General features: G+C 38.7%; 1 protein-coding gene across 1 annotated transcript in view; it reads right to left on the bottom strand.

Annotated features, from left to right (window-relative positions):
* The window catches only part of DSCAM (DS cell adhesion molecule), a gene marked incomplete at both ends in the record, with an annotated part of 449,568 nt that overhangs the window by 28,092 nt on the left and 400,658 nt on the right, over positions 1-20,818 (bottom strand). The window contains 5 exons of the mRNA XM_079539395.1: positions 3,364-3,394; positions 9,721-9,897; positions 15,379-15,669; positions 18,566-18,754; positions 19,359-19,457. Of these exons, the coding sequence (XP_079395521.1) occupies positions 3,364-3,394; positions 9,721-9,897; positions 15,379-15,669; positions 18,566-18,754; positions 19,359-19,457 (787 nt within the window). The remainder of the gene's footprint in view (positions 1-3,363; positions 3,395-9,720; positions 9,898-15,378; positions 15,670-18,565; positions 18,755-19,358; positions 19,458-20,818) is intronic.

Genomic DNA, 20,818 nt, shown 5'->3' with positions numbered 1-20,818 from the left:
CCTCCAGGACTTGGCAGCAAAGCAGAGATTTTTAGGATTGCAATATAAGTTTGGTGCCCAAGTATTTTCTAACCTAGGAAAATCCAGTCATCTATTTTAACAGTCTGGTGGATGTGGAGTCTAACACCTAATTCTTTGAAGGGAGGAACCACATCTAACTGCGTTTTCATTCACTTACAGATACAGAATTCTAAAACTTAAAAATGTGCTACAGCTATTCTTCACCTGTCAGACTCTGTAAGGGTCTACGTGTAATACAGCTCATTCTCTATATTTCCATGAATCTCTGAGCTCCAAATTGTTGGGGATTGGAACTTTGTCTAGGAAATGAGTCGGTATTTACTTGCTGCTGTCTTTTACTCTACCGAAGAGTCTGCTTTTGGTCACTATTATAGGCAGGTACTTGGAAACACCTATTCCCTTGGGTCTGACAGGGTACAGCTTTTATGTATGGTCTGTGGATAAACAAGCCCTTTTCCAGAGCAATACAGTGTGTGATGTATTTTGAAAGAGTGTTAAAAGAATAACCCCTCATTAAACAATCTTTCTAAATCTGTAATAAAAAAAAATACTGATCTGAGTGACTGAAAGTGTCTGTATGCACAGTGGAGTTTTAGAACACACCAGATATGTAAAGGGATTAAATGTGGCACTACATAAAGTCATTCTCCATGCTGGCAGAGTTAAACACCTCACTGCTTCTTAATATCTACAGTGGTGGTTGTAAAAATATACGGAAAACTAAATCATGTAAACAATCAGACAAAAAGATATTCAGGTAGAAAATATTCTTCACCCTGTGTTCAAAATTAGAATGCTCAATCAATTTCTATACTAATTCACAGAGAATTACTACAAAGAACTTGTCTGTATCTATCTTTTCACTGCAAAGAATAATCAAAAAGCCATGATTTTGCAGAAGCAGGGATTTTTATTTGCTTGTTTAAGGTATCGTCTCAGCCAACAAGTTGTGCAGCTCCAGTTAAACTGCTAACTGCTGGAGCTTACCCTGCTCCCCAGAGATTTGACTTAAACAGTCAAAGCTGGCAACTTTCAAAGCAAAGACTAAAGCTCCATTCTTAATCTGCTTTACATACACTCATAAAAATCTCCTCAAAGGGCAAGGTGCACATAGATCTCCCTATCCCTCAGCCCTTCCTAGCAAGTAGGAATGCATTGTGTCCAATACTCAAGGAACAAGGCACAACCCTCTCTCTTGATAAGTGTACCACAGCAGATTTTGTTGAAATCTAAAAGATACAAGTCGTAAGGAGCTTTATAATAGGTCACAAGTGATTTGGAGCTGTATTATCCTTTGACTGTAAATATACTAAATCTTCAGGAACACGCCTACCTGTGCAGCCTGTGGTAGGGGGCCTGCTTTGCAGGGGGGTTGGACTCAATGATCTCTAGAGGTCCCTTCCAGCCTTCACAGTTCTGTAAATTCCATGATCTAATGATGGCTGGTGGCTCAGGTATGGGTTATAGTTATTTCATAGCTGTATCAGAATCAACTGAGAATGTAGCCTGTGGAAAGCTCCCCAGAACAGCATCACTTTGAAAGATCCAAGATATGAGGTAGACGATTATGCAGAAGGACAGCTCTCAGCCAAAGACTGGGAAAGGATCCAACTGCTCTCCCGGTGTATCAGGTGGTGAGGGTAAAAAGCTCTATAAGCTCACGGTAGCACTGGCAGAGGGAAAATGGGCCATTTAGGCTGGAAGTTTAATAGTTTTCTAAGCATCAGAGGAATGAGACTCTGAAATGGCTTTCCAGAAGAGATGGTAAGACTGGTGGGGCTAAGCAGGGCTAAGGCAGAGGTTTACCAGTATCGCAGAGATATTATGTGTAGTTGTCACTGGGACTGAATATCTTCATCCAGTAGTTCTATTACCAGACCATACAAGGTTTCTTTAGGGAACAGACACAATGCATATGCTAAACTGTGCTTTTTTGGGAGGGCATGAAAATATATCACAGCACATCTTCTTGAAGTTGTTTAAATGTGCAATCTACTGCTAGCAGGTTTCTAACTTGCAAATAGGAACAGCATGACCTGACCTTCACAACCGGTCTTGTTAAAATCAATGGGACTATGCACGTGTATCTGCAGACTGATGGCACAGAGCTGAATTCACACTAAAACCATCTATCACCATATCTTGGGCAAGTGTATTCTTACAGTAGAAGATGAAATTTGTCATAGGTTAGTACAGTTCATTTGACAAAATATCTGTGACATTCTCAATGTGTTGCTTAAAAATAAAAAGATTTTCTAGCAACCAAAGATCTCTTGAACTTAGAAACCCTTGTTGATCTCATTTTCAAATACATGCATCAGTTTTAAATGCTCAGTGTTTTCCCCAGACAAAACAGTAAACACTGAAGATACGAAATTTCCATCTCTAAAGAAACTGAGATGCCAAAACAGTCATTCTGCTGCAATTCCACAACTGAATTAGATTTCTGGTTCCTGAACTGATGGAACAGAATTGAAAAATAAGTGGATTTTCTGCTCTTATATACCTTAGGGTATAAGCAGCTATATAATATAACTGAAATATTACATAAATATAACTGAAAAGTTTGGATAGTTTCACATCCTGAGCACAGGCCTTATGAGGAGTGGCTGAAGGAGCTGCGATTGTTCAGTCTGGAAAGAGGAGGCTCAAGGGAGACCTTATTGCTCTCTATAACTACCTGAAGGGAGGTTGTAGTGAGCTGGGGGTCAGCCTCTTCTCTCGTGTAACTGGTGATAGGACCAGAGGGAATGGCTTCAAGCTGCGCCAGGGGAGATTCAGGCTGGACATTAGGAAGTATTACTTCTCTGAAAGCGTGGTCAGGCACTGGAATGGGCTGCCCAGGGGGGTGGTGGAGTCACCGACCTTGGAGGTGTTCAAGGAACATTTGGATTTTGTGTTGAGGGACATGGTTTAGTGAGAAGTACTTGTGATGGGTGGATGGTTGGGCTGGGTGATCCTGTAGGTCTTTTCCAGCCTTGGTGTTTCTGTGATTCTGTGATTCTTAAGAGCAATTAGTTTGGCACATATTATGAAGATGTTTTTCTGAACAGGAAAAAATGTCTAAATGGACCTGCACATATTCTGTAATTTAATCTACTAATACAATAGTTCTCATTTTTTTTTACTGATGTATTCACATTCACAGATACTGTCCACAATTGTTTTTCCCGTATTTCTAACTATCAGTGTGTCTTAGTTCTTAGCAAACAGCCAAATTGTGTGTTTTGAGAAAGGTTTTAGCAATAGAAGACTTACTTCTTTGGTCTCTAAATAATGTTTAAATACAGTGCCATAGCTGACAGATATTTTCCAACTTAAAAACATTAAATTTGTTCTTACCTCATGAGCATTTCAGCCAAACTCTTTGCATCTAGAAGAAAACAGAAGAGATGTCAGGCTGACATCAATCTACATCACAAATGAAAATCTATTTGATAGACAGATTACTAGGAGTTACTTGAATCAGCCATGTATAAAAATACTGTCAATTCTCAGATCAGTAACAAAGATAAATGTCTCTAAAAAATCCTATTTCTTTTTGAAACTGCATTTCAGTGCATTACAACTTTTTGCCCCAAAAGAGTCCTGTTTAATTTCCCAACTGCACTGAAAATGCTCAGAGATGGGCTAACACCTGCTGGATCTGAAGCAAGCATAGAATAAAAAAGAAAAAACTGCAGATACTCTTTAGAAGTGGAGGCAGGCAGCTGAACAACTAACAAGACTGTTTCTTCATGCCATGGTTAGCAAGTGAGTGAGTGAAGAAGACAGAAATGCTGACGTCCATCACTGGGCTGGAGCAGAAGCCGATCTGGATGAGCAATTGCCAGTCTGCCATTTTCAAACCAAACCCGACTGCATGGAGGTTTAAGCAAGGGAGGTCTCCAAGGAGTCAGCTTGTTTGGTTGCTCTCAGGTATGAATGCTTTTCCACGAGTAATAATTCAAAACAACTTCTGGGTCATCAGAAGACTGTACACTGAACAGGAGATAGCTTATTCCCACATGGAGCAGCACTGCAGAATGAGGCATTGCTGAAGGAGAAATATTCCTGTTGTTGTCATTGCTGCTGTTATTAACATAAAAACCTGTGGGGATATCAATATTCCGGTGAATATCAGATCAAAGGACACAGCTGAAAGTTGGTTCACCCAGTATTCCTTGAGTAGCTTCCTGTGAAATTTCACCAACACAAGTAATGATTGCTGTGATATTAGTTGGCAAAAAGAGAGCTATACTTTGCTCTTCTACAGTCTGCAACTACACAAACTCATTTAAAGCTGCTGAGTTCAGAGTCCTTAAGTAACAGTATCACACAGTAACAAAGCAGCCTTCTGTGCAACCAAGTGAAGCAAATCTGAGAAGAAAACCATTCAAGTCCCAAATCTTCAAGGAACTCTACAGTTACTTGAAACTTGGAACAACTTCTCTTAATTCCTGCTTGTAAATCTACCTGCATCTTCAAAGCCATTTACTGAATTTGTCTTTGTCTTCTTGCTCTCACTTCTGAAACTCTTTTTATTCATTAATTACTTCTTGGGTCTCCTACACCTACTGCAATTTCCTTGCTAGTAATATCATTAAGTATCTCGCCTTTAAAATTCAGAGATTGCAGGCAAAAACAAGTCACCATCTTAATGTATCACTCTGACTACATTTATATTAATTCTTAAAAGGAATGAACAAAGGGCTCTTTTCACTTGTAACAAAATATCTTCTAATAACATTCTGTATTCTGTTCTGATGCTGTGCCAGCCTGCCAGTCTTAGGTTTTATAGCTCACCTATTAACGTAGCAGCTGAAATTCTGTGTTCCTTCTATGTCTGCTTATTTCATTCCTTTCTTTTTAATCTTCCCTTATCCCTTTTTAGCACAAAGAATGGAAAATTCCGACTGAAGGGAAGGGCTCTTTATGTTGTCTGATCTTATCCAAACAGTACTCCATTTAGGCATACAGACTTTCTGTTTTTCATACTGTTTGGGATTGGCTTTTTCTGTGAACACTCTTCTAAGTGGTACTAAGCAGTATGATACAAAGATGACAACATCTTTGTCATCAGTCATAAACCAAGCTACCAGCATGCTGCTGCTCCCAAATAACATCCGAGACAATTTGGCTACTGACTTCAAAGGATCCAGAAGTGGAGTTAGATCTGTCAAAGAATAAACAAATAAATAAAAAGTCCAGGTCCAAGTTGCTCTTTTTTTCTTTTTTTCTTTTTTATTCCAACCATAAATGGCATAAAAATGTAAGAATTCCAGAGCTCTGAAGTGTGTAATGCAGTTCTTCAGCTGTACTGACTAGATTGTCAGAATGCTTTGGGTGACCAGCTCAGAAGAAAACGCTCACTTTGGTGAAAACTTTCTGAGGATCTGCACAGGTCTGTTCACTCTTGTGCTTCTTCCCTATGATTGAAACAACTTCCCTTGTACATTCTCAGAAGCCACGCAGCATACAGCTATGATCCATGTATCTGGGAAAGATGTTAAGCTATCACTTACATGTGACTAATATTCAAATGCACATTTACACATATTCCTGCTCACGGAAATGCAAAGGATATTGTCTGTGCATCACCAACCAAAATAATGAGGCGTCATGAAAGACTATGTTACATGTCAATATCTGAATGTAAAAGTACTGCAGAAAATAAAGTACTGAATTCAGCAGAGTTTATCTTTCTAAGCAAGTTGTTACAGTGGACAGCAGCATTAGTAAAGATAACAGTGCCTTTACTGGACACAGACCAGACAACAGCCCTCACTTCCATTCACTTCTTTAAAATGCTTAACACATTTGGTTTGCCATTTGGGAGAGAAACCAGGGTCCACAATAGAGTTTCAAATTGCATGCTGCCACTTTTGAACTGCCACCCTGCACTGACACTTTCTGCTTGGATTAAGATGAGAGTAATGACAACAGGAAAACTATTTCAGAGGTTAATACTGGAGAGTAAGTCATGAGTTTATCTGTTCTAATTGATCTGCTCCACTGTTTCATGAACTCCAGCAGTCAATTGATATTCTTGTGCCTTGTCTTGTGGAACTACTGAATTGGGTAAAAACTAAGGGCTTTGCTGAAAACCAGATTTTCCTTCTGAAATGAGTGCTCCTGGACAAATAAGTCCTACTAGATGTGGCACAGGAGGAGGACAAAGATTTACTTGTTCCAGTGTGCTAAAACAAGAAACAAAAAGATTAAAAATGGAAAGACTACTGCTCTTGTGCTACATTTACTCCACAGAAACTGAAACCATGACCCTCGGCTGAAAGAACAGATCTGCAAGTCTGAATGAAGAATGTACAGAAAATAAATCTGCAATTCCCGCTCCTTCTGTCAAGCACATTCAAAGAAAACACATCTCTCAGAGCTACAATTGCAAGAATTACATTTGTAACTTGTATAATATCTTTTATAAAAACCCATGGTTTAAATTGTTATTTCTGATGTAGACTGAAGGAAAGCAACTGATGGATTTGATATCATGATTTAGGAAAAATTAGCCCTGTGCCTCAAGAAACACCACCGGATGTTTCATGTGGAGTGATAATAACAAGATATTTTCCATTCGAAAACCAATTCAGAAGGAAGTTGAACACGAGAACTACTGTAGTAAAACTTTTTTTTAATAGCTAGGAGGTCAGGAAAACACACAAACAAGAGCTTTTAGATAACCTAATAAGGGGTTCTCTGAAACAGCAATCTTGATTGTGATTAGGACTTTTAGAACATGAAATATTCTCCAGAAGAGCAAAATATGGTTAATAATAAGTCATTCTTCAAAACAACAACAAAAACAACAACAAAAACAAACAAAACCCAACAAACAATTATTATCGATCTGATCTTAGGAGTGGATAAACTGATGGAAAAAATTGATATGAAGCTTGTTGGAATCAATGAAAGTAGTCTGAATAATTAAGATCAATGAATATAGCATGTCAAGATAAGACTGTATTTTTATGATAATAAAATTCTCAATATTTAATAATATTGAAAATACTCCCGCTGAAATGGGATTAGATAACTTCTAAATATTATATTTATTTTTCTGCATATTAAAGTTTTGGTACCTCAAAGTATTTTATGATTCTGTGATTTTACTGTGAATGCATGATGCAAAAAATTACCCATCGTATATGATTTCCAACATACAGATCGATAAATATCAAAATATAATTTTAAGCAGAGTGTATATTTTTCTCATATATCATAGGACATTGTTGGTACTTTCCTCAGTCTGGAAGTAAATAAGATAATGTCTGATAAATGTTAAAAAATGACACAAACAAGTTTGCTAGAATACAATGAAAAGAACAAGTCACCAATCTAGACCATCAGGTAGGCTAGTGACTTAGCTATATTAGTATGTGGTGATATATATCAAAAATACAAGCCTTAGCTATACAATGGGGAATGTTATCCTTTTGTACTGTAATTAAAGAACTGAAGGATGATCTTAATGGATCAGAAGTTAAAAGTAGAGATGAACATAAGGTAAAAGAAGAAAGACTTTTCCTCCTTATCTGGTGCTGATTGTCTGTTTCTGAAATACTAAGTTCATTTCTAGCATATACAGAAGAGGAAAATTACTAGCAGATTACAGCAGAACCAGGGAAAATCCACAAAATGAATACATGATGGGATAGTTACAGAGAAAAATTCAACATCTGTTTAGCTTTCCATTGAAAATATTAAGAAATCACTTGATCACTACTGTATAAAAAGAATATCACTAAAGATCTAAAATGTGACACAAAAGAACTTCTGTCCCTATCTGACAGACAGAAGTATAATGGAATGAAATGGTTGCAATTTTGAGCCATAGCTTGAAAAATTCAGATAAGAAGTGAGATGTAGCTTTACAGAAATGGTAATTAATTACCGATGACTCTCAAAAGCAGCAAGGATTTTTTTGTTACTGCGTATGTTTAACAGAATTTATTTGTCTAAATTCCTATAAAAGGAAATCATTCAGATAAGTTATGCAAAGCCATACTGGCCAGTGATCATCAGCCTTCCTTAAGGGACTGTAACTCAAGAATTTAAGAAAAAAGTACATGTGCAGAACCATGATTTCCTGGAGCCAAATTGCTCAAAATATCCTGCTCATTACTGGATGGAATTACACAATATTTCTGAGAAGATAATAGCATTTTCATCACCGCTACTCCACCACTTATTTAATGAAAAAGTATTGCTCAGAGGTAAATGACTTAAAAGATTTCAAATGAGAAAGTTATTATACAATAAGCTAAAGAATCAAAATGCCCTAATTTCCAGAGCAGTATCTGAACTATAAGGCTAGTTGTCCTCTTTGATCTACGAATTTATCCATGCCTAGGGGGCTCTGTGTCTCTGTCCTTGTTGCAAAAATATCCAAAATACTATTACAAGAGACAAATGAGACCCAAAAGAGAGAAGAACAGATGCTAAGGTGAGAAGGAATACCCAGAATTGACTCTGGTTTTAATATCATAAGCATATTTTGGTTAAAATAAGAATAACTAAGCATTTTGGTGGTTCTTGGAAACTCTCAGAATTATGTTTGTGGATGATTAATGATGTTGCTTTAAACCATCAAAAAACCACAAAAAAACCATTTATTTGGTTTGTGATTTAGGTGGCTTTTTTTCCAGATATTTTCAGTGTAATGTTTACTATCGTGTGCTACTGCAAAACTGAGATGACCAAAAACAGAAGTGGCAGAGTACAAGCTCCAAACACCTCACTGGGCTCAACTGGCAGCATTTGCTAGAAGATCAACACAGAGGAGTGAATTACAGATCTAAGGCTTATTTACACAAGAAACATGATTTTGAATAAAGATTAGAGAAAATAACATGTCAGTGACAATGACAGGTCAATGAACAGTAAAAAGTTGTAATAGTTTTAGTATAATACATCATAGAGAAAAATACAGGATAATATAATAGAATAGGGATGTGCTTTCTACCCTACTTTAATTTTGTAATTCTGGAATCACTGATACTATCTGGTATAAATCTGAAATCCCTTCATCTTCAGAACACCTGATTTTACACTTCAAAAATATGATTTTAGTTTATTTAGAGCACTCAAAAGGAAAAGAGGGAGGGAAGGGAAGGGAAGGGAAGGGAAGGGAAGGGAAGGGAAGGGAAGGGAAGGGAAGGGAAGGGAAGGGAAGGGAAGGGAAGGGAAGGGAAGGGAAGGGAAGGGAAGGGAAGGGAAGGGAAGGGAAGGGAAGGGAAGGGAAGGGAAGGGAAGGGAAGGGAAGGGAAGGGAAGGGAAGGGAAGGGAAGGGAAGGGAAGGGAAGGGAAGGGAAGGGAAGGGAAGGGAAGGGAAGGGAAGGGAAGGGAAGGGAAGGGAAGGGAAGGGAAGGGAACATCAGCCGTGAGAACTACTTTCCCTTCCTTCATGCAAAATAATACCAATGGACACAGGAGTCTTTTTTTTTTCCAACCAGACTATAAAATGAAAATGATGGAAAATATATTAAAAAAATATATGAAATATAGAAAAATAGATGGATATATATATAATATGGATATAATATATATATGAATATATATTAAAAAAATATGCTTTACTTGCTACATATTACAGGAAAATACTGCTCAATGGGGATACCATTTGGTAACATGCAGTGCCGCCTCTACTTTCATGTTTGGTGAGTATGCACACATAGGAAGAAAGTGACACAGTGCTCATCTTACCTCGCAGCCTCTTTAGCCTCTGCTCCCTCCTCCTTCTCCGCACAATCAGCAGCATCACAAAAAGCAGTAAGACCCCAACCAAGATACAGGAAATGGTCACCAGCATCTTTAGCCCTTCGTTGGTTGCCAGTCCCTCCTCACTTTGCACAACTGACTTAATAAGTGGAGGGATTGTACCTGGAAACAGTGTCATGACATTACATGCTTATTAATGAAGACAAAATATTGAGTTCTCAGAAAATATAGTATGCTATATGCTTTCACCACATGCAAAGCATTAAGAAGGACTTATCATATTCAAGATGGATGCTAATGCTTGTATGTGTAGTGGTCATGCACGCATAATCGGTCTTGCAGGTGTGTGCGCCATAGACTGCAGATTGATTATCAGAAGTCCATGTTTGTTGCACAGACAATGTTGCAATCAATTTTTAAGTAACATTATATCACTACAAAGTTGTAAGAGATCTCAGAATTGGTACCTGCCTATATTACTTCTTAGAACAGGAAAATAGCATTGCTGTAAGAGATTTATGCTCTCTGCTTGGCTTTTCTTTGTAAGGGACATGTATGACAACACACATTTTGTGCTAAAGACACCACATGAATCCTCTACCCAGAAATATTCCTTTATCATCACATCTTAGGGTTTCAGCAGCACTACTGATCTTAGATTCAGATGGGCAATCTGATGCTAATTCATTTCAGAGTGTCTGATGTTACATTCATCAATAAAACAGAAGACCAAAACTGGATAGGAACGTGCACATTTTGAGATTGAAATGAGGGAAATGAATCTACAAAGTACTTCCATTGGCAGGCAGCTCACTTTTTCATTTTGGGACATATCTGCATTTTGAATATACCTGGCTTCCTGGTGATACGTAATACCTGAACTTTCCTATTTTTTCCTTTATTTCTAAAGGACGTGAGAAGAATACAGCACTTTCTTTGGAAGGCTGTTTAGTTATGGAAGGCTTCTTGCCCATTTCCTGATTAGTACTAAACTGCTGCATGCAACTACAAATGAGGCTATAAAATGCAGATTTCTTTGAAATGGATAGAAATACACAAGTATTGTGAACTGTGATGACTGTCGATGGAAGCTATTAAATTTTAACCAGCTACTGAAACATAAAATTGGCTACTCGCTTCCTAAAAGGATAGGAAGATGAGATAGAAAAACAGACACATCCTTTTTTACATTTTAATTGCTGTATTGTGTGGCACAGCTATATCCCATTATGGACCATACAGTAGGAAAAGGAGAGGAGAGGAGAGGAGAGGAGAGGAGAGGAGAGGAGAGGAGAGGAGAGGAGAGGAGAGGAGAGGAGAGGAGAGGAGAGGAGAGGAGAGGAGAGGAGAGGAGAGGAGAGGAGAGGAGAGGAGAGGAGAGGAGAGGAGAGGAGAGGAGAGGAGAGGAGAGGAGAGGAGAGGAGAGGAGAGGAGAGGAGAGGAGAGGAGAGGAGAGGAGAGGAGAGGAGAGGAGAGGAGAGGAGAGGAGAGGAGAGGAGAGGAGAGGAGAGGAGAGGAGAGGAGAGGAGAGGGGAGGAAACAAAGCAGTACAATGGAAATATGAATTCTTTTGCATGTTTTTGTTTTTTTGTTTTGTTTTGTTTTTTGGTTTTTTTTTTGTTTGTTTTTTTCTTTTAAAGAAGAACTGTTTGAGTTGCATATAGTGAGAAGAGTAGTTCCCTCAAGAGATGGAGATAAACAGAAAAGCTACAACCATCCATATCAGGTACTTCCAAAGAAAACATTTTCTTACAGTTACAATTTGAATATTTTTCTAATTTTCCATGGTTTGGAATAAACAAACAGTAGGATTTTTTCTTCTTAACTGAGAAACCATTTTGGCACTACTCTAAAAGCAAAGAAAGGGATTAGATGGAGAAATGAAAGAACAATGAACTCCTGAATGAAAAACAATAACTTTCCTTAAATCTCCTTGAATATTAAAGGGCCAAATTGTACTGAATTATAGTCACACAGACAGTTGGCTAAAGACTGCTGGGTTCAGTATTACCTAAAATTGTGTCTTGATCTTCCTAACACTTTGATTCAATCAAGTGGCTTCAATTTCAGCTAAACCTTAAGTATTTAGGCAAGTGAATATCATTTTGCATAGATCTTCTAAGTAAAGTAAACCTTATACCACTACTTACAACTTAATTGAAAGAAAAAACTTCAAGTTTATGTATCCTTCACATTATTCATGTGCAGATGAACAGCAACTGAATTAAGAATCACCATAACCTAAAACTACCATCCACATAGAAAGCACCATTTCGATATTTGTTGTCTGTCCTCCTACTTTATGGTAAGAGTAGAAAAATGAAAGGTTTTCCCAGAAAAAAAGTCTCAAACAAATTGGGATTATTTATTTGTTTATTCATTCATTCATTTATGCATTTATTTTTAATTTCAGGTCAATTAATCATCAGCCTTTGTTAGTCTGCCCAACTGGTGCTTCATAGGAGTTGAAATATGAATGTTTCTGACCCAATTTGCTCCCACTGCTTCATGTGACTTTAGATCTGTCATGAGTTTTCCAGTGTCCTGACTGTTCTTCACACTAGGAAGTCCCCTGGTGAGTGAGAATCAATTAGCATAGCTTAGAGCTGCTACCAAGCTGATCTGATTTAATGTCAGGCTACTGAGTAGCTGATCTCTGAGTCAGGAAGCTGCTTTGCAGTGCCATATACTACAGTTGCAGAGTGCTAAAAATATCTCCTTAAGTGTTCAGTGCAAATGTTCTGAAAAACAAAGGGCAAGGAGGTCACAATATTCTGCAAGCTGGAAGTGGTTAGCTGAAATATCTATGAACAGAAAGCAAAGATCTGCACATAGATCTGTCATTAACCTTTTGACCCAGTTCTCCATGAAGAGATTTCAGGTTAACAATACATAGCCACGATATTTCTCAGGAGCTCTAGTGCAGATAATAGCCAGCTACTGCAGTTCAAACAGATTGACTGAAAGAGGATGTAACTCAAGGATTTCTACAAAGTTTGTGAAGGCTTTACCTAAGACTGCTAATGTTCCTGACTTGTTCTTAGCATTTTGTACCCTCAAGCACCCACAGGAGCATTATCTAATCTTCAAAGACCTATTCTTCTACGTGCTTTACCTTAAGGGCAGCAGTGACCCCTAGAAGCTGGAAGGGGCTAAGCTCACATCACAAGAGAAATCAGTGGTAGAAGTAAGGTTGGCACTCAAAAGTAAGTGTTGGCCAAAAGGTTTCCACTTGTGGTTTTCAGGAAAGAAAAATTCACTCTATGAAAGCAAAGATTCTGCAGGAATTACTTGCAGAAAATGTTTATTTCTAATCGGACACTGTTTTCCAGCTTTGAAGCTCCTTTAAGCCTACACAGTGTATCAAGAATGAATGAATAGGAAGCTGGGACTCTGTAGAGATATCTTTTATTTTAGAAGCACTGAAATAGCTCTTCCATAAAATTCTTTATGTGGGAATACACATAATAATATGGTAATTATGGATGAACTTATCATTTCAGTTCTGTATCAAACCTAACAAATTTGGAACACTTGGAAACTGGAATTTGCTTTTCCACTCATGTTTTCTCCTCTCAACCTTGTGGTCATTATTTGAGATCATACTGCCTCTCTATGGAACAATATAGTCTTGACAAGTCATGCTTGACAAACAAAACCACTGATGCCATAAATAAGAGATTTTCAAGCTGACAAAAAGCAGTGGCCCAGGGAACTTAATGCTGCAACCATTTTTATTGTTTCATTTTCTCACTTTTAAGGATGCCATACAGTAACTCAAGATTAAATGCCACGTAGGTCACAATATGTGAAACCAAATTTTGTGTCATCACCTAAGGAAAAAACAGATCAATGCACTTTTTAGATCAATGCACTTTAAGGAAAGTTTGATTTCAGTGCTTTCAGTAAAAGCTTAATATTCCAGACCTGCATATGCAGATTATTCCATTCTAAGTTACGGCTTAAGACTGCCCAAGACATATATATGTGACAATTATTGTAGAAAAAAAAAAAAAAAAAAAAAAATATATATATATATATATATATATATATATATTCCCGAAAGTTAGATGTCACTGGCACAAAAATACTGGAAAGGACAGAGGGTAAGCTTAGTAAAATGAATGAAGTTAGCCCATAATATTTGAATGAGTTATTATTGACAGCATCATTATCACATAATAAAACAGGTCCTAGGTCTACCTGGCAAGATCTATCAGCATTTGTACAAGAAGTACTTGGACCTTAGTTACTTTCAGGCCTTCAGTGCTGGGACAAAATTATTCTTTCTCTGAAATAGTGTGAGGACCCTGTTGCTGCTGCAATGGCTGTGGTAGCATTATAGCATATGTAAGATGCAGAGATTTAAGCCCTGCTTGATTCACAGCCAGAGGTGGAGTGACTGGCAAATTGATGTGTTTGCTTTTGCCCTTTTTTTCTGGCTTTTACAGAGGTGAGCAGTAACTCAGGCAGAAAAGCAAGATACGACAATTCCTTCATCTCATGTGCTGCTTCTGTCTGGGAATTGCCTGTTCTTCCCAGAGCCAGTGCTGCTCAGTGTGGGCCAGAACTGTGACTGGAGACAGGTTAATACTACTAAATACTAAATACTACTAAAGATTTATGAATGGTTAGAATTGGGGTGCTGTAGCTGGACAGCTACCAGCTCTTGTTTGAACTTGCTCACTAGCCCTGTTTAATTTAACAGTACTGATGTAGCCAAGTGACTGCACAGTGCAGCACAATATCCCTGGCAACACAGCAATGTTGGACATTCCAGAAAAGCTCTGGCAGTTCACACTAAAGTAATTCAAAAGATTGCCATCTGGAGCCATCTGTACAGCCTTTTTTTGCCAGAAATATGGCCATTCCTTACTATAGAGTCAGCAGAAGCACACATGTGCCACCATCATTTCCAATAAATATGCCAGGATATGAGCTGGAGTGACTGACAAATTGGAGTATTTGCTCTCACTTTCTCATTCTGGCTTTGCAGGAGCAGGCAGTAACCCCTGGCAGAAAGGCAGGATGCAACAGTTCCTTCATTCCCTGTGCCCGATTGGTGGGCATGACAGAGCCATCTGCCACAGCCATTAGCTTCACTCCCCCTTGTCTGTAAATAGGAATAATAGCATCGCCATTGCTTTGCCCTTGGAGAATGCTGTCTGGAAGCTTTTATGGAAGACAAGCTAGTTAGCCACACCGTTGTGTCACATAATGGGTTTTGAGTTGTGTCACAAGGATACTGTATGGAATAGCAATGCAGCTGGTCACCATAGTGAATGACTGTAGGAACTAACTGTATGGAAAAAAAAAAAAACTTCATGGAACAGATGCATGAAATACATGCCTCTGTGAGCTACTGACACCTGCAGTCTTACGGGGACGTGTCTCATAGTCAACTGACTTTGGTACTGGAACATTTTCTCAGCAAGGACAAATAAACAATCCCTCTTTCTGTCTGTCAGCCTATTGTCATGAAATCTATAGGCATTTTACATCTTTGAGACTGTCACTCCTCTGTCAGCATGGCTAACCAGATTTAAAAGGGATTAGCAGACAGGAAGACCTAAGGAAAAACATCACATAAGAAGTTAGAATAAAAACAATGCCTCAGACATGTTACTAAAAAGATATACTTACTGCCATCATAATTGAGCGTTGCAAATTTGGCTTGTTTCTCTGCACAGCCAGCGCTGTTGCAAACCCTCATTTGCAGTTCATACCAAGTTGCCTCCTGGAGGTCATATAGTATGTAGGACTTAGACAGAGATGTTCGCTGAGCAGTTGTCCAGACTGTCGTCCCAAAGGGCCGGTACTCCAGGGTGAAAGAAGTGATGGGGCATCCACCATCATTCCAACCAATCAGGTTCAGCCTCACTCGCGTGGTGTTGATGCTAGCAAAGAGCTCTTGTTCCTTTGAAAACTGTGGCTCTGGTAGCAATGATATATTTCAAACGAAACACTTAAGTATTACAGTTACAGGGCTCTCAAAAACGTAATATTAAGAGAATAATTTCTGGGAAAGCCCTAACTTCATCTTAAACTCAATATCTATACATTCTCCTCCTGTTTGCACAGATTGGCAAGAGGCAACTTATAAAACGAGGGCAAAAACTTCTCATTAAATACCTCTGCTCACTGCATTACAGAAGAGGAAGGGAATTGGGTAGATTCTGGGAAATTACACAGGTTTTCATTTGCAGAAAATGTCAATTTTGAAAATATAAAAGTAAATGTATATATTTTTTTAAATATTGATATGTTGACTTTGCACATGTATTTGAAAATAACATACACTTTTAGTTTTGTATTTACAATTTAAGATATTTCCATTCAGAAGAGTATTGTCATTTCTACTTACTGTTCTTGCTTTGGGAAAAAACCTTACTTTCAGTTGCTATATAAATTAAAGTTCTTATTCAATTCTATGCAAGAAAGTTATACAGACAGTAAAAGTGGCACCTTTGAATGAATATAATAACAGTAGGTGGACAAGACAAATCACCGACAAATGTTATTTATTTAAAATTTATTTATTCAAAATTGTAAAGTATGTAGAAGTATTATTCTGCTAACTGCTTAGCAGAAAAAAAATTTACCATTGGATATTACAATTAATGTAATGAAAATGATAATATTCTATTTTATTCTATATAGTAGAAGCACAAGGCTGGTCTATTAGGTAAATAAATAATTGGTTGAATGGGCATAGTCTGAGGGTTGTTGTCAACAACTCTGCGTGCAGGTGGAGGCTGGTTATGAGTGTTGTCTCCCAGGGGTTCATCTTGGGACCGTTGCTCTTCATCATCTTCATTAACAACACAGACACTGGGATTGAGTGTACCCTGAACAAGTTTGCTGATGACACTAAGCTCAGTGATGCAGTTGACACAGTAGAAGGAAGAGATGCTATCCAGAGGGACCTGGGCAGCTCAAATAGTGGGCACTTGAGAATCTAATGAGGTTTAAACAAGGCCATGTGCAAGGTGTTGCACTTGGGTCAAGGCAATCCCAGAAACGCGTACAGACTGGGAGAACTCCTTGAAAGCAGCCCTGCAGAGAATGACCTGGGGGTCCTGGTGGATGAGAAGCCGGACATGAGCCAGCAATGTGTGCTTGCAGCCCAGAATGCCAACTGTATTCTGGGCTGCATCAAAAGAGCAGTGTCCAGCAGGGAGAGGTAACTGTCACCTCTTCTCTGCCCTCATGAGGCCCTATCCAGACTACTGCATCCAGGCCTGGGGCCCCCAGCACAACAGCACACTGCTGGGAACAACTTTGAACATGGTCTGACAGTGATATGACAAGGGGGAATGGCTTTAAACTAAAAAAGATTTATGTTAAATAAATCAGGAAGAAATTTTTTACCAAGAGGATGGGAGGTGCTGGCACAGGCTGCCCAGAGAAGCTGTGGATGCCTCATCTCTGAAGGAGTTCAAGGTCAGCTTGGATGGCATCCTGGGCAGCCTGACTGTGTGGATACCAACATTGCCCATGATATAATATGATTCTGCGAATGAGGCTACTGCTGTGCCTTGATGAGCTGTATCAAAACGTATACTTATTCATAATTTCTACAAGAATCAACTGCTGTGTAATATGAACTATTTTATTTGGTTCTGTTAATAGTTTAGTTTAGAGCTGCTTCTACAGCAATCACATGTATAATGACAATTTCAACATTCGAAATCATAATACTCCATTTAATCTCTAGATGTAACATGGGTGTTTATATCTAATTCCAGAAAAAATCAAAAGGCTGAGAAATTTGGTTTTTTATGAACTACTGGAACATAAACCTCCCCTTACTCTTACATTTCAGGTAAAAAAAATCTGGAACATCGAACTACTTCTCTATGTGTCAGTGGATCATTCTCCCTGACTAATGATAATCTCAGCATGTACAGAAGTGATCTGCTGTCTCTTCTGAGATTTAGCAAATCACACCAACTGCATTTGCTGTATATTTGCTCTTCCTTACGCCAGAGGGTGTTGAGAAAAATTTCCACCTTGCTGTGACACTTCGGAGATCTGCAACTGCACAGGTGAGATGATGAATAGCATAGAGCATAGACACACCTTTCATGGTAAACCACATCAGAATATTTCTTACAACTGATGTGAAGAGATGCAAGATGAGCTGACCTTTAGGGCAATGTGCAAAGCTACTCCACTCTGTGGAAACAGCACAGCTCTAACTGAGTCTGTTGCCAAATCTGTTCATAATGTGATGCACATTCATGTGGAACTACCCTCAGCAACAATGACCATGACACCCACTTCTGAATTACTTAAGTTACTTAAGTTACTGAGTTACTCCATACATTTTGGCTATTTAGCCTTACAGTATTTTATGCAAACTTCTGTATTATTTTACGATTATTCTGTTCAATTGGATGACTCTTGTAATACCAGCTTGGAGAAGAAATGAGATTGCCTCAATATACACCTCATAAATGTACCTCCCATCTTCCTTCAGATGTCCACTATTTGTCCACTCAGACAAATAAACTCTTGAAGTAGTAAAAAAGTTCCTGTTGGAAATAGGAGTAGTTGGAATTGCTATAGCCTGTGATAAGAGAGACACTGGCTTCCCAAATATCTAGCAATCCATTTTAGAACAGAATTATTTATGATACAAGGAAAGAAGACCAGCTAATACGCAATTCAAGTTCTGCAGTGACAGCCTTTTCTATCAAAACATGGACACAGTGGAAATGTTTCCAAAGCCAATATTTAAAAATTCAAACCTGTCATCTAATCAAACCAAGATCTATAGCAGGAGGCAGGAGCTTTAGGTAAGCAAATAGGATGCAAATCAACATACCTTTTCCAAGTGTTTTGGCCTCAATGATCTCGCTGATGCGTCCTGGTCCCACTCCATTCTGTGCAGTTAAAGTAAACTTGTACCAAGTGCCACATTTCAATGTTTCTAAGCGGTAGGACCTCTCACTAGGACTAATGGGAAAACTGCCCCACTGCTCACTGTTATCTTCCGAATACTGCAAAATATAGCCTACAGGCAAAGCACAAATAGCAATGATAAGCCAGACACGAATCACAAATTCCACAGGAAATACGACAAGTCATTTTAAAGACCTCATAAAACTAGAAAACTCCTGAGCACAGGAAGACATACAGTTCTTCCTTGACTAAGAGACATCAAGCAATATACATACTGCCTACTCTTATAACTACTTAAATACCATTTTTATGATAGCTTCAAAGGGAAAAGAAAAGGATAGACATTTCTAAATACCCTTCAATCAGCGTCAAAGACCACATGATGAACCTGGACCCTCAAAAACGAATGGTTAGAGATTACATGTCTGGAAAATCAGAGAGTAACTGTCATAACAGATGAGGATACACTGGAAGAAAGTGATTAAATCTGTGATTATACCAGCACAAAGAGAAACTGCTACTTACTGAAAGCTTTTATCACTACAATAGTGCAAATTAAATGATGACAGCAATACTGATCATTGGTTGCTTTTTTTGCGTGTGTTTGTTTTGCTGTTGTTTGTTTGTTTGTTTTTGTGGCCATTCATAATTCTATGCTTATGCTATTAACATCTGACAATTTAGGAAGAAGCTACAATTAACCTGAATTATATTACCTCGGATGGAACTGCCACCGTTGTCTCCAGGTATCCAGGAAAGAGTGATAGAGGAAGATGTAGTTTTGGAAACAGTAAGTCTTGGCTGGTCTGGTGGAACTAAATGGGAAATATTTAAAAACAGAAAACAGATTCAGGTTATTAGATGTGATCTTAATCCCATCTGACAGTCATTTATCAAATAACTGTTTTGAGTTGAGAAAAAATGTACATGATTTCTGTCAAAGTGTCTGTTTAAATAAGATCCTTGGTTAAGACAGAGCAGACAAGTTCTCATTTTTTGTATTTAAAATTCTACACAGTTTTGTCTTTCAGTTCTTAACTCTTGATTTTCTCCTACTTACCTGGCTTATCAAACATCCTTTTAAGTGCTATGAACTACCCAACCATTTTTTTCCCCATTATTACTCATATCTGTTTTATGGAGAAGCTGAATTCTTAGTGGTAGGAAATAGGTTGTACACAAATTGTACCACATTCATGATTGCCTTTGCAAGCAATTATGGGCAAAAGAAAAATTGCCTAACGAGTTTTTGCAGGTGTAGATGTGAAGCCGAACAAATCTGGAAACATTTCAGTTCTGTTGCTCCTCATAAACATTGTGGCAGTGTGTCAACTAAGATCCTCATGGTTCTCAGAACCAGATGCTGACAAGGTGCAGCAGTAAGACAGATATTACCTTCCATCCTCAGCACAGAGTAGAACTCAATGTGCAAGTTCAAATAAAGAGCCATGCTGTATCCCAGCAAGGCACTCAGTCTAGGGAGAAGTGAAATTGTATGTTGGGACAGAGACTGGCTCAGGGAAATTAGACAGTTTAGGCTTACCCTAAAAGACCTCTGATTGATTATCCAATTGACCATCAAGATAAGTGGGTGGGTTTCCAGAGCTCAACACTCCAGGACAGAAAACAATGAAGCAAGCTTTCTTTCCAGTCTTACAAAACTATCATGAGTCTGTCATGTAAAAGGTGTTTACTAATGTCCCAGTTACAACCTGGAAAGCTGACTCTTGTCTTCTGCCTGAATCATTTAGGTATTCCTGGAAGTCTGCGATGCTGCTCAGAATATACCCCCAGCGATTCAGGTGGTGACAGTCAGAGAGATCCTCCTTCATCTGGACTGTCACAAGTCCATAGGACCGGACAGCCTACACCCTTGGGTGCTGAGGGAGCTGGCAGGGATGACTGCCGAGCCACTCTCAGCCATCTATCAGTGCTCCTGGTTATCTGGAGAGGTCCCAGAAGGTTGGAGGCTTGCTGATGTGACTCCCATCTACAAGAAGGACTGTAAGGAGGATCCAGGGAACTACAGGCCTGTCAGCCTGACCTCAGTACCAGAGAAAGTAATGGAGCAAATCATCTTGGGTGAGATCACACAGCACGTGCGTGGTGTCCAGAGGATCAGGCCCAGCCAGCATGGGTTCATGAAAGACAGGTCGTACTTGACCAACCTCATCTC

Source organism: Tetrao urogallus, assembly GCF_951394365.1.
Source record: "Tetrao urogallus genome assembly, chromosome: 1".
NCBI classification, from domain to species: Eukaryota; Metazoa; Chordata; class Aves; order Galliformes; family Phasianidae; genus Tetrao; species Tetrao urogallus.
The sequence above is the reverse complement of the archived record's forward strand: the minus strand, read 5'-3'. Positions and strand labels throughout refer to the sequence as shown.